The 14,849-nt window shown below is 36.8% G+C and overlaps 2 protein-coding genes across 2 annotated transcripts in view; both read left to right on the top strand.

Annotated features, from left to right (window-relative positions):
- Positions 1-313: 313 nt before the first annotated feature.
- LOC124644654 lies at positions 314-8,761 on the top strand. Its single transcript, XM_047184147.1, has 5 exons — positions 314-476; positions 2,308-2,444; positions 4,062-4,235; positions 4,934-5,384; positions 6,860-8,761. Exons 1-5 carry the CDS (start codon positions 419-421, stop codon positions 6,898-6,900), a joined length of 861 nt encoding a protein of 286 aa, XP_047040103.1. The 5' UTR covers positions 314-418; the 3' UTR covers positions 6,901-8,761.
- Positions 8,762-13,910: 5,149 nt separating this feature from the next.
- Positions 13,911-14,849, top strand: part of LOC124644428 (mucin-17) — a 53,034-nt gene continuing 52,095 nt past the window's right edge. The window contains exon 1 of the mRNA XM_047183768.1: positions 13,911-14,422. Within this exon, the coding sequence (XP_047039724.1) occupies positions 14,218-14,422 (205 nt within the window). The 5' untranslated portion in view covers positions 13,911-14,217. The remainder of the gene's footprint in view (positions 14,423-14,849) is intronic.

Below are 14,849 nucleotides of genomic sequence, written 5' to 3'. Positions count from 1 at the left end.
CCTAAATGGAATTTTGGAATACAATATTTAAACAATTTAATTGAAAATGAATAATAATTTAATATTGTCAAAAGTGAAACGATTTACCATTTGGAAATCTTGAATTTTCCACGGAACCCCTGAGGGCCTGTCACGGAACCTCAGGGTTCTGCGGAACCCCATTTGGGAACCGCTGCTTTATACTTATGTCGTATGCGTAAGAGACATTTGAAATTCGACAGCCATTCTCCAGAATTAGTCGATTATTCATATGGACCTCACGTGATAAACAAAGCGGCTTTACGCCATCACTAATTCCATGAATGAAACAAGTTTGACATTGACAGCTCTCGAAATCCTAACCTACCGAACTATTTTCTAAAAACGTAAAAGATATTTACAAAAATAAATAATTAAAACAAACTATTAAATATGAAGAATGGACGATAATGGGAAGCACACGTCCTCGTATCAACTGGACCAAGAAATTTTGGATGGCAAGTTGTTGAAATAATATTTTTTTTTGTTGTAAAATTCTAGTACGGATAAATCAACAGGTAGACGTCTAATGTGTTATGACAATATGACGCAGAAATATTATATATTCTTATTGTATACATAATATGTATCGTAAATACTTTAAAATGGTACCTTCATCGTACGTAGGAAATCAATTTGGCTGAATACATAACGATCTATGCCTAAAAATGAAAACCAAAACAAAAAAATAGTTTTTTAACTATGATCTTTGAAATCAAAATATTCTAAAACTGAAATGTTACTTTAATAACAAGTTATTTAATCAATTATTTTGTTGATATATACTTAGTTTCAATGTATGAAGTTGTTGTTTAGTTTGGCAAAGCAACATTTTAGTAAATAACAAAGTATGATTCATACAGTTAAAATGTAATGATATATGATTCAAGTGCATGATCATACTGATATCAGATTCTGATTTGAATTTGGAACACATACACTAAAAAAATGCTGAAGACATTATTGTTTTTGTGTTGTGTTTTCCTAAATTTGGGTTTAAATAAAAAAAACTGTTACCAAGCAGCTCAGACTATAAAAGTTGATAAAAACTCCTATGCCATGACCACTATGATTTCATCTCCAAAAAGTCTCATGCATCATAAACTGTCTTACACAGCTGGCTGCTCATTAAAACCAGCACCATAGTCTTTGAAAGGATTCATCACCCTAGAAGATAGCAAAATAAATACTTACTTACTCTGTCTTCTATCCAGTTACTAATTAGTTTTTAGGTCTTAAATATTGTTTTGGACAGTTTTTTTTTAGATTTTGTTATTATGACTGAAAATGTAGCATTATTACATTCATGTTATGCATAGTTTACATACATTTTCTTTACTGAAGCAGAGGTTGTACAAATCTTATGCAGTTTGCACCAAACTGCATTTCAGAAGTTAAGCCTTTTGACTCCTCATCTGCTAGAATTTTGTTCATGTTTTTTTAACAATTGCGAAGTCATTACTAGCCAACTTTGGACATGCAAAACTTCTTGACAACATATGTATACATGAAAAATTGCAGTAGAATTTTATAGGATAACATCAGCAATGGAGTTTATATTGCACTTTGTCAGCATATCAATCAAAACGGCCTGTTCAAATATACTGTACTTACTTACTATTTTTTGTAACATCTGTATGCACTATTATGTGTCCTATGAAGCTGACTTATCTCCTTATATGAGAACAACCACCATGACCAACAATTTGTTAAGAGGACATTTTCAACATGCACTATTGAAAGCCCTGCTGTAGCTGGCTGATCTCTTTACATGAGCACAGCCCTATAGCCAACTATCAGATAGCACAGCTGATATAAACCTGTCTATAGAATACTCTATGCTGTCTCCACAGCGTGCGGTATCAGCATTTTGGTGTCGGAGGTGGCAGGCTTGTCCACCTGCAAATAAAACTAAAAGAAATATTGGATATCAATGGAAAACTGTTGTTTTTAGGTCATTTACAACCCCAAATTGCGCAATATTACGAATTCTTATCATATTGATATTCAACATTGCACAATGATTTTTGGTGACAAACATATTTGTTGCGTAACAATTTCATTGTGATATTGCACAATGTTATTGCGCAACATTTTCATTTCATTATTGCACAATATCATTGTAGGTGTAGGAAACACATTGGGTATTACTTAGTGGTATTTTAACTGATTCTCCAAGAAGGAGGAGGTTCTGTATTTATGTTTGATCGCCCATATCTCGCTCGTTTACCAACCAATTTGAGCCATTCTGCTGTTGTTTCACTCTATATATTGTAGCTGTGTCCACAGCGCGCGGTATCAGCATGTCGGTGTCGGAAGTGGCGGGTCTGTCCACCTGCAAGTACTCGGAGCGCGTGCAGGCGCTGCGGCTTAGCGACGATGACCTCGCCTTCCTAAAGGGGCTGAGGCGACGGATTAAAAATAGAGTGAGTTTTTTTTGTCTATTAACTTTACTGCTAGATTATCAGTAGTTTAACCCGCATCCTATGGGAGCCTCTGCACGAACCCAGATAAATGGGCTAACTAACAAGTAAAGAATTTTTCAAATTGGACCAGTACTTCCTGAGCACGTTCAAACAAACAAACTCTTCAGCTTTATAATATTATATTAGTCTAGATTAGACTACCAGCAGCTTAACTTGGGTCCTGGGAGAATTACTGTCCGTACCCCGTGTCCGTCCGGGTTAAAAAGTAGCCTGTTTCATTTCGTAGGCCCTTCTTCTTTTCTTCTTTCGTGTCGATGACATGTCATACATTGAGACTACACTATGTCAGCCCAATATGCTGCCACAGCGAGAGCACGGCCGGATACGCTCAGTAAGCCCTTGACTATGTTTGCATAAATGGGCGTCTAAATTGGTTTAGTAGTTTTGCATGAAATTTCGATGAAAGAGTAACTTTCTCTTCCGTACTTTTATACTAATATAACAAAGTTTTTTTTTTTGTTTTCTGTACCCGATTCAAAAAAAATCTTTCACTGTTGGGAAGCTACACTGTTCCCGAGTAACATAGGCTATACATTAAACTTTATCCCGGAACGGCCAGTAGTTCTCCCGGGACGCGGATGAAACTGCGTTAAAACGGCTAGTATAGGATAAAGATAAATTTTCTAGGAACTGCATAAACAAATATGCAACATAAATATTGCAATGCAAAGACTACTGGTGTCTGTGGTTACGACAAGTAACTCGATATACTCTGTGGTCAGTTACGAACATTTCTCATGTGGATTGATGACTTTTTAATTATGTATAAGCTGACTCACTAGAATTTATATCGATAGAAATAATTACTAGTTTTTCACTTGGTTTCTCTCGAGTTCTGACGATTTTTTTAAAGGTATAACAAGCCAAGGACTGGATAAGTTCCCTGTGTTTAAAACGCTTATCATATATGAACTAAAGCGATGCAACCATTTTACCACTCAGCGGAAAAGAAGGAGACTTCCGCTTTATTTATACATGTCAAAGACAAGATTTTTTTATTTTCGTCCATTCTAGAGGCTGAAGTAATGAATTCCCGAATGTAATTAATTAGGTACCTAATAAACGCAATTATTAGTGCGAATGGTTGTTACATGTTTCCTAACTATGTTGGGGTCGGTTTATGCAGCGGAGTACCAGTGTACCACTGGCTTCTGACTACCCGTAACGACTGCCAAAGATGTTCAAATGACAGCCGGGACCCGCTTATATATCGTGACAATTTTACGAACGTTAGTACGTAGCTTCACAACTGTTTACAAAAGAGTATATTTTAACTGTGTTACTAGCTAGTTTCGGAAGGCACGATAAATTGGTGGGTCCCGGCTATCTTTTGAACATGATTGGCAGTCGTTAAAGGTAGTTAAAAGCCAGAATATCTCACACCAGTCTTACCAAAGGGTTGCCCGAGTACACTGGTACTCAGCCGCATTCGCGTAGACTGGAAGCAGACCCCAGCTTAGTTGGGTAAATGGCTCGGGAGATGATGAGTATGTACCTTCATTATCTTTATTTTGTGCCACACACATAATCTAACAAAAACTCCTTGTATATTTTCAGCTAGCATCCCAAAACAGTCGTCGCCGCAGCGTCGAACACTTACGTCGGTTGGCTCGCGAACTGCGCGCAGTCAGAGCTTGTAGGGACGATGCGTTAGCCGAACGACGCACCCTTGTGTCGCAGCGCGATGCCCTCAGAGACAGCTGTGTTAGTCTCAGGCGGTATGTTGTGCAGGTGAGGGGTATTATGATTAAAGCCAGATAGTTAGATAAACATCAACATGCACACATCACAACACCTATCAATACCATACAGATACACACATTCAAATTCACAAAAAAGAAAATGCCTGTTATCCGTCCTCTTTTGACGAATTGTTATAATTTGTTATTTCTGTGTACTTCATAATTGGCGTAATGTTTGGTATGATGATGTTATGTGTGCTGTCAGCTGTGAAGCTACCTCTCATAAATTAATAAATTAAGGTACAGCCATTTTAGCAGGAGGAGCTAAAACCCAAAAAACATCAGAGCAAACGGCTATTATGTCATAATCCGTCACATTTCAGCTGTGATAGTCTAATATCTTCCGTCATGACATATCACCGTCATGTTATATGACCGTCCTATCATCTTCCGTCATGTCATATGACCGTTATATCATCTTCCATCATGTCATATCATCTTTCGTCATGTCATATGACCGTTATATCATCTTCCGTCATGTCATATAACCGTTATATCATCTTCCATCATGTCATATCGTCTTTTGTCATGTCATATGAGCGTCATATCATCTTCCATCATGTCATATGACTGTCACACTCATTGCGTTGCCGGGGAGTTTAGGGGACTGTCCTTTGTAAATGTAACCTACAAAAGGTACAGATTTTCGGCCTACTTTGAATAAATGATTTTTATTTTTTATTTCAGAGACTACAGGAACGCTCAGATACCACAGAAGTGCCAATCCTAGATTTAGAAATAAATAAAGAATCTCATTTAACTCTACCTGTCAAAAAAGTCACTGTCACAGAAACGAAAACGCCATTACTGTCAGAATGCTTCGAGAAAACCATAGACACCATAGACAACAACATATTCGAATGTCGCATAGACAAGTTGGTACAGCAAAGCGTGAACCATATATTCAAAAATGAGACGGTCGAAAAGAAAAAGGTTTTTGCTAAAACTGTTTTTATATCGAATGATAAGTTGTCGTCGGATATTAAGTCTATGGTTTTGAGTGAAGGGGAGGGGTTGAAGATTTTAGAAGAAGATGATGGCGTTTTAAATTTGTCTCTGAAGGAGGGTAGGCGGAAAAGTCATGGGAGGAAGCAGTTGGCGCCGAGACGAATTGCCTACGTTTATACGGATAATAATGGTAAGTTTAGGTAACATACTATTATTATTAGAAGGTAGGAGATCAGTCAGCTGAAAGAAGTCAGTAAAAAGTCGTGGTAGCCTAGTGGGCAAAGAACCAACCTCTCGAGCATAAGGGCGCGGGTTCGATTCCAGGTCGAGCAAGTACCAATGCAACTTTTCTAAGTTTGTATGTACTTTCTAAGTGTATCTTAGACACCAATGACTGTGTTTCGGATGGCACGTTAAACTGTAGGTCCCGGCTGTCATTGAACATCCTTGGCAGTCGTTACGGGTAGTCAGAAGCCAGTAAGTCTGACACCAGTCTAACCAAGGGGTATCGGGTTGCCCGGGTAACTGGGTTGAGGAGGTCAGATAGGCAGTCGCTTCTTGTAAAGCACTGGTACTCAGTTGAATCCGGTTAGACTAGAAGCCGACCCCAACATAATTGGAAAAAGGCTCGGAGGATGGAGGATGGATGGAGATCAGTCAGCTGCGCAGGACATATTATAGTGCACAAGCTTGTGCATAGACACAGGTGCACCTACTACTACATAGGTACAAGTCTTCCCTAGAGGTATTGGGTAACCCAGGAAACTGGGTTGTGGAGGTCAGATAGGCAGTCGCTCCATGAAGCACACTAGTACTCAGCTGCATCCGGTTTGACTGGAAGCCGACCTCAACATAGTTTGGAAAATGCCCGAAAGATGATTTTATATATCATGCTACCTAGTTCGTTCTCGCAGTTTCACCCGCGTCTCGTGAGAACTGCTGCCCGTACCAGGATATAATATAGCCTATGTTACTCGGGAAGAGTGTAGCTATCCAACAGTGAAGATAGATAGATAGATAGAATATTCTTTATTGTACACCAAAACAAACAGAGAAGGACATTACAAAAAAAATACGTGTGAGTACAATAGGCGGTCTTATCGCTCAAAAGCAATCTCTTACAGACAACCTTTGGATGGAGTCGATTTTAAATAGATAGATTACGGGTAGTAGGCGTACAAATAATGATTAAAAAGGTATGTATACAAGTATAAGCAAATAAACAATACATACACATATATAAGGAAAGTTGGATGGGAGATTTTTTCTAATCAGTTCAATAGTTTCGGAACTAACAAAAATTGATTCCTCTTTATAAAATGAGCTCACTAGCTGTTTGCTCGCGGTTTCAGTCTAGGAAACTACTTCCCGTTCTTACTCAGGGAGAGTGAGATTCCCAACCTTGACAGAATTGACAAAATCAGTTCAGGAGATCCATAGATTTTCTCTTTCAAACTATACTAGACGTTACCCGCGTTTCCACCCGCATCCCGAGGGAACTGTTTCCCGCACACGGATAAAAGTAGGCTATGACTTTTCTCAAGCCCTAGACTATCTGTGCACCACATGTTATTTAAATAAGTTCAGTAGTTTCGACGTGAAAGCGTACATCATACAGACAGAGTTACTTTCTTATTTGTAATTATTTTATTTTTCCTTTTTCAGATGGCGTCCTCGATCTAAAAATAAAGAAAGAGAATCAGTGACACGAACCAATTTACAAATAAGTTAGGTTTTATATATACATATAAATAAATATATACATACACTATACAGACCAAAAATATAGTTTATAATGGCGGGAACATTATTTTTAAGCAAATCTCCTGTACTATGTGCCTTTATTTACTTTGTATGCTGTTTTTTTGGGACAATTTCCCACAACTGGATAAAATGTATGATTTGTATAGTTAGATTGAAATATACATGTTTTGTGTGTCTGTTTCACCCTTATCAGTAGGGAACTACTTTCTGCAAATAGAGCCTTTATAAAGTATTATTGGAACACAATTTATATATGTGCCAAATATTTCTGCCATTTCTTTAACCTCTGACGCAAAAAAGTAATCATTATAAACGCTATTGGCCTTACTACAAAAACTTTAACCACTGTTTTACACTTGTCTAAAAAAAATGTGGCTCCAAAATGAACCTTATGTCAACGTCATAATTTGTCATTTTTTTAGACAAGTCTTAAACTGACGTTAAAAAGTTTTTGTGGTAAGACGGTATGTGTTTCTGTTTATCTATGGCAACATAGCTCTTAAAGAGTTGAAGTGATTTGGATGTAGCTTTATAAAATTTTTTGATCAGATTATTATAATTTTTCCCCTGCTTTTTTTAGATACTTATATTTTGTTTTTTTTTAGCAAATAAAGGCACTAGTATGTTAGGTAACAAGGTTATGTAGGATAAAATATAAACTTGTGTTAGAAAATATACAGAGCGATGTTTTTGAAATTCTACTCCACAGAAGTTATTAAGACCAAGTTTTTTTAACCGACTTCCCTAAAAGGAGGTTCGCAATTCGACTACTTTTTATAAGAATTGCAAAAAAAAAAAAAAAAACATTTTTATAAAAATGGTCTCAAGCAAGTTGAATTGGTGGGTCCCGGTTGTCATTTGAATATCTTTGGCAGTCGTTACGGGTAGTCAGAAGCCAGTAAGTCTGATAACTTGCCTCACCAAGGGGTATCGGTTTGCCCGGGTAACTGAGTTGAGGAAGTCAGATAGGCAGTCGCTCCTTGTGGCACACTGGTACTCAGCTGCACGCGGTTAGACTGGAAGCCAACCCCAACGTAGTTGGGAAAAGGCTCGGCAGTTGATGATGGTTTTAAGGAAGCCTTGTATATTTTCTATTAAATGTGTTTAAAGATATAATGATATAAGAAATAAGAAAAAAAATACATCACACAACAATTGCAAACATTAAATAAAAAAATAATATCGACTAAATTCAATCCTTTTAAAATATACATACCTTAAAAAAAAGAAAGTTATAAAAACACAATGATATTTAAATACGTTCGCACCAAATAACTTTACATTATTTTGTGAAGTTAGCCATTTCACTCGTTGCGCATTTGTTCGTAGATATTATCAAGAAGCTTTGCTTGTCCGAAGTTAGCTGATATTGACTTCACAGCAGTAAAAATCTGATCTCTCTCCGGTGGTGTTTGATTGTCGTCGCATCGCGCTATGAGAGTGAAGGAATAGTGAGTGCACCTGTGTCCAAGCAAATGTGCCCAAACTATAATATGTCCTGCGCAGCTGGCTGATCTCCTTACATGAGAACAGCCGCCGTAGCCGATAATTTGTTATGAGAACATAAGACAAAAAATATGAATGAAATGCAAAGTAATTTGGTGCGAACTGTATTTGTTACATATATACATGTATAATATAAATATATATAGGTTAAAAATATGTCCAAAACGTTATTCAAAAAATTTTCGAATATTTTTTATAAGCGAAAAAGTGTAATATTGGTACAAAAATGTGTTAGGAACTCTATGTATATTATATAAATTATTAAAAATATATAAATAAAGTTTTCTCTGAGAGAAATACGGTTATATGTCTGTTGCAAAAACGTTAGTTACAAAATTCAATTTTGTGTTTTTTTAATAACTGTATTATTATATTTTTTTTCCGTTAATATAAATCGAATATCCCATTTTTCTAAAAAAATTGGCAGCTTTTAACGTTATGCTACGTTCACACGCGCGCCGCGCAGCCCGGCGGGCTGCCTGGCGGGCTGCGCGGCGTGCAGCCCGTCGCGGGCAGGCGGACATTCAAGCTGTTCACACGCGCGCCGTCGTGTCAGTCAGTGCAAGAATGGCGAGCAGCGAGGATCTCGGTGTTGTTGCTGTCATAGCCTTTGGCTTAACTTATTTTTATTGGAAAAAAGAATCAAAATGATGAACGATGTTAAACATTGCGCCATGTTGTAATCTCCGATCGTAGCGACTTTCTTAGAACGTTTAATCGTCACGAAAGCGCAGGAGAGATTGACTGCCCGCGCGCGTGTAAACAGTCGGCGGGCGCCCGCACATTCATCCTTTGAACTTTGCCAAAAAACCGACACTCGCCCTATTCACGGCATTCACGGGCACGGGCGCGTTCACGGGCTCGGGCGTACCGTTCACACGCTCGTGAACGTGACTGTGCCCGTTGAATGTCGATTTGAACGCGCGCGTGTGAACGTACCATTATATGAAGCCAATATTATATTTCGTACTGTTTCACATGCACTCGTTTCGTGGGAACTACTGCCCGTACCGGGATGAAATATAACCTATGTTACTCGGGAAGAGTGTAGCGCCCCAACAGTGAAAGATTTTTTCGAATCGACGCGGGTGAAACCGCGGGAAAATAGCTAGTATTCCTTCTCTGTCTAAACTCCATAAGTAAAAGGGATAGAAAAATTCATTTTTATTGTAATCAAATTACTATTAAACAAACGATATTTTGAAAGTTTTACATAAAAAAAAATCGAAGTGCAATTGTGAAAAAAATATTTTTACTGTAAAAATCTGTGAAAAAAATACAGAATATAAAAGTTGTTCAGAAATGTGGTATTTATAATGTATAGCATGACAGAATGTTACACTTTACAATGTAAGTTTTATACATGGCGTTACGTTTTATAAAAATAAATATGTATATACCTAAGTTCTAAATATATAATATACTATATCATATAAGCCGCACTAAGAAGTCAGTAAGTCTGACACCAGTCTAACCAAGGGGTTGCCTGGGTAATTGGGTTGAGAAGGTCAGATAGGGCAGTCGCTCCTTGTAAAGCACTGGTACTCAGCTACATCCGGTTAGACTGGAAGCCGACCCCAACATAGTTGGGTAAAAGGCTCGGAGGATGATGATGAGTTCCTGATATTAGCACTTTTAAGCAAACAAGCTCTTCAGTTTTATTCGGACATTTCTCAAAAGCTTATTTTTGTAAAACATAACGCTACAAAAAGTCGTTATATTCTGCAAACGAATACATAGTTTTACAATTAAACTATACTTCGGCCGTTCAGAGAATGCGTTCCTGACACCTATCAGTTAGTCACGACTAGTGATGGGCACAACATAACACTGAGTTCGTTACCGTTCCTTCAAAATGAACCGCCGCATTATTTTAAGATTATTTTCGTTTTAAATTGGCGGAATCATTTGTTTTATATTTTAGTTATTTAAGTGGAAACCAAAAAAAGGTAATATTCATATAATAAAATAGTTTTATTTATTCTTTGTTACAAGTACATTGAATTGAATGTGCGAACAGAATATTAATCAGACTCCGATTTGCTTGAGGAGGTGGTGTCTTCATCATCATCTTCGCCTACATGTATAATTATATTATTATCAATAACAGAATCAATCCTGATATCTCGGTCTAACAAAAGCCGGGTAATCAAATAAAAACAGATCGAAAACACTTGAAAAACGTGGTCTATGCGCACGAAACGACAACGGACGACTGTTTTAGCGTCACAAAATGGCGGCCCATAACGCCATTTGGGGTTACCATTTTTAATCTAAGTATAAAAATGCGGTTTGGTCATAGTTTTATTTTTATATTTCATAAAAGTTATAATTAAGTCTTATAGTCCATTATTTTCCAATTCTTAAAAAGAAAATCAAAACGTATTATTTTATATTATAACTGTATAAGAACAGATTACGATACTTGCCTGTTATTTTTAGCACAGCACTACAAAATATAAACCGCTGACATAACCTTGTAATAGCGCAGTATAGATTTAGAAAAATATTGTTTACCAAGTTATTTGACACTCAGTTTGGCACAAAATTATAACATTCATTGATTATTGATATAATAATGTTGTTTTAATGCTCCTCAATTGTTAAAACGGTAAACAACCAGCAAAAATATTTTTATCGTAACTGCAACGCCATTGCAAAGTTACGTCGTCAGTTCAATCGCGACGTGTCAGGAACGCATTCTCTGAATGGCCGAACTATAGTTGTAAGGGAAGTCGCGTGTATAAATGAATATGTCATGTTGAGTTTGAATACATAATTTTAGTTACCCAAGAGATGTTTTATTTTTATAGTAGGTAGCTACTTCCTGCAGCCGGATATAAAGTAGTAGTACCGGTTTCAGCAAGCATGGGACCCGTGCGTTGGATCTGTTCCCTCTAAGTACATATCAAAAACTCTTTTGTACAAAAAATAAAACCGACTTCAATAATACATTATACTCAAAACCTGACAAATGCTGTATGTACTGGGCCCCGATTCTCCTAAGTTAATAATGTCAAAATCGAATAGAAATCGAATCGCAATATGATCGCAATAGCAGTTTTAACCATATCGGGCATTCTGCTACTAATAAAAGACCAATCGTATTCGATTGACATTTGATTGGTGTGCGATTGGTCTGCTATTTTGGTAATTTTGGTCTATACGGTAGTTTGCTGTACAATCATTTTGCAATCGTAAATCATTTGCAGACAAAATGATTCATTATTGAATGACAGAAAAGGATAAAAACGTTTATTTCAAAGAAAAAATAGCGGAATGCCACATACGCTTCAATCGTAATCGAGTCGGGATCGGATCTCAGTCGAATCGAGTCGAACGTCAATCGAATGTTGCTTATGTAAAATTAGGAGAATCGGGCCCCTGAAAACTGCATCAAAATCGGTTCAGTCGAGCTACAGATCAAACTAAGAAATTCCTGTTTTGTCGAAGTCGGTTTAATAGCTGATACCCGCGTCTCGAGAGAACCTTGCACCCTTCTTTCGCTTAGAACAGCCATTTGCTAGACCGAGACAGAAAGCATAATGCGATAGCACACGTCGGAATCCTCGAGGCTATCGGCATCACGGACAAAATGCAATGGTCGGCAGGGAGACTCCGGAACGCTGGAGCGCGCGATAGCATGCTAACGCATCCTTTCACCAGTTCACAGTATCAGTTTCATTAGTTCGCCCACGTGGAAGCACAGGCGGAACAAATGCGATTTCGTGCTGCCAGATGTGGTTCAACCCTTAAGCAAGCGTGCGACCTGTAGCAAAACAAGCGCGAAACCCCTTTCCTTTTATTTTCACTACCACTAAAAAAGAAGGGCTAGTAATAAAAGCTCCGACAAAAAAATAAGAATTGCCTTACTCAAAATACTAAAGCTACTGACTAAAATACTGACTTTCCAACTACTTTTCTCCGAATGAAAATTATGAAACGACCGAATGAGATACTAACGTCTTCGAAAAATAAACATCACTGTTTGTTGCTACAATACTTTTCTACCAGCATAAATTACGTTCTACTGAAAACTATGCTTTGTAATTTTTATCTTTACTTGTCTACTATTAATTCATAAATTACCTTTCATATTTAATAGACTTGGTGCCATTTTAACTATAACATTATACTGAAAATATTATTCTCAGTGGTTAAGCAATACTTTAAAAAAATATAAAAATGTACTTGCAATAAAACTTATTTGCTTCATATATCATTAATTTTACCACGGGTATGCTTCGATATCGATACTTATTTCAGGTAAAGGACAAAGTTAGAATTAAAGTATATTTACGCTTTAATCTAAAACCAAGTAGATTTTGGTTTCCTAGAATATTTTTAACCGACTTTCCAAAAAGGAGGAGATTCTCAATTCGGCCGGTATGTTTTTTTAACCGACTTCCCAAAAAGGAGGAGGTTCTCAATTGGGCCGGTATGTTTTTTTTTCTATGTATTTAAATCGATTACGCCGAGGTTTATGGACCGATTTACGTGATTTTTTGTTCGACGCGGAATAGCTGCCAGTTGGTCCCATAGTCATCATGTCAGGATCTGATGATGGAAACCCTGAGAAATCAAGGGCAACCTTCGAAAGTTGTAGGCATTTGATCAACACCCAACTTTCAAACAGCTCAAATAGCCGAACGCGATCCGAACCCGATCGCGTGTGCCAAACTGTTGAGGTATTTTCATTATTATTGAGAGTTAAAAAATAAATTTAATAACCAACAATAGAAATTATAACAGTTCATGCAAGTTGCAAAAATATGATTATTTTGTCAAAACCTCTGTTGTCGGTAACTTAGTAATTTCGTCGGAAGTTCAGTATTCTAGTCTTAACTTAAGTTTTATTACTCGAAGACCGAATTTTTTTTAGGAGAAAAAGTTATTTGAAACTGCTCATATTTGTAGTTAAAATTGATATTTTTTGTCGTTTATGTCTTGGATTTTTTGTCGGTAATTCATTATAAGGTTGGTTAATAAGAATAATAGTCGGCCACAGATCGATGGAGATTAATTTGTTTTTCGGAACCATTATTATTATCCAAAAAGAAGTTGCCAAAGAGCTTGCTATATTGTTAATCCTGGGATCCTAAATCTATGATAAATCCGTTACCTACTAAATCTACCTGAAAGATTTGGAAGTCAGATTCTTGTTTTGATCTAGGCGAGTCCATAAAATAAAATAAATATTTTTGTACAGAATCCAGATGATTTAATTTAGTTATGCTACTGAAAAATAGATGTCGCTAAAAGTGGAAATGTCGCTCGAGCGACCTCTGTTGTTGAATTTTAAATTATAAAAATGTGACTTAATTAGTTCTGCTACTCGCCACTAGATGTAGTTAATTTAAGTTTCTAAAAGCAGATGAACACTGCTTCGGTTGATATGGCAACATTATGCCATTTAGCGCCCTCTAGCAGGCAATATGGCAAAACTCCCCTTTTGTCTCGTTCAATCCAATATGGCGGCAAACGGTGTATGAAAGGTGCGGAATGTTTTGATTCAAAAGGAACAATAAAAAAATCGTATGAAAAAAAAAATTGTAACGAAACGCGAAAAAAAATACGCAATGGCCGGTGAATTAACGTGGTTTACGTGCTGTTAACATTAAATAATCGATCTCGAAGTAATTTGTGTTGAAACTAATGTGTTTATGAATTGAATAATATTTTTTTTTGATGTTACGATTTGTGTCTGCTAATGTGCTCGCTTGTGTTAATATGTGATAGATTATACGCTAGATATGTCTACCAGCCCTGATAAAGGTACGGGATGCCCGATTGAGAGTGATAAAAGTGTGGCGACGGAATTGAAAGAGTGTGGTGATACAAACTGTGGAATTAGTAATGACTGCAAAGAAAAAAAGAAGGAACACCGTTCCGTTCGCTTTCCCGGCGATGATCTTATGGTTACAGAGTACTTCGAGCCTGCAAACCCTTGGAACGATGGTAAGTCCGACCTTTTTGCTACATCCTCCCTGAAAAACTCACGTATTTTTTTTTACACATATCCCATCTCATTTTCGCTAATAATGCTACTTAATTGGTTTAAACACTACACATGATCTTCTAAATGTCCTAAAACGACAATAATAACGATTAGCAAAGGTTTAAGATAGTTTTTTTCATGTTTACTTTTGTTGTTCAGTATAATTTCATTGCTATGTAAATATTCTGCTACTTGATAGCAATTGAGATAATTACCACAATATACAATGCACGACAGGTTTTCCTGGTACAATTTGAATATAAAATGTAATATAAACAATAGTGGTCAGCTGTTTAGTACTATGAATAAATCTAATATGTATACAACCTCTTTTTTTGTTGTTAATTCTATTACTCTCTGCCCATATCTTTTTGGGATATCACTACT

Source organism: Helicoverpa zea, chromosome 30, assembly GCF_022581195.2.
Source record: "Helicoverpa zea isolate HzStark_Cry1AcR chromosome 30, ilHelZeax1.1, whole genome shotgun sequence".
Taxonomy (NCBI): Eukaryota; Metazoa; Arthropoda; class Insecta; order Lepidoptera; family Noctuidae; genus Helicoverpa; species Helicoverpa zea.
The sequence above is the reverse complement of the archived record's forward strand: the minus strand, read 5'-3'. Positions and strand labels throughout refer to the sequence as shown.

Coding starts and splice junctions, on each gene's coding strand:
- LOC124644654 (XM_047184147.1), top strand. CDS start 419: ATGGACGATAATGGGAAGCACACGTCCTCGTATCAACTGGACCAAGAA. Junction 2,445..4,061: donor GGCGACGGATTAAAAATAGA/GTGAGTTTTTTT, acceptor GTATATTTTCAG/CTAGCATCCCAAAACAGTCG. Junction 5,385..6,859: donor CGTTTATACGGATAATAATG/GTAAGTTTAGGT, acceptor TTCCTTTTTCAG/ATGGCGTCCTCGATCTAAAA.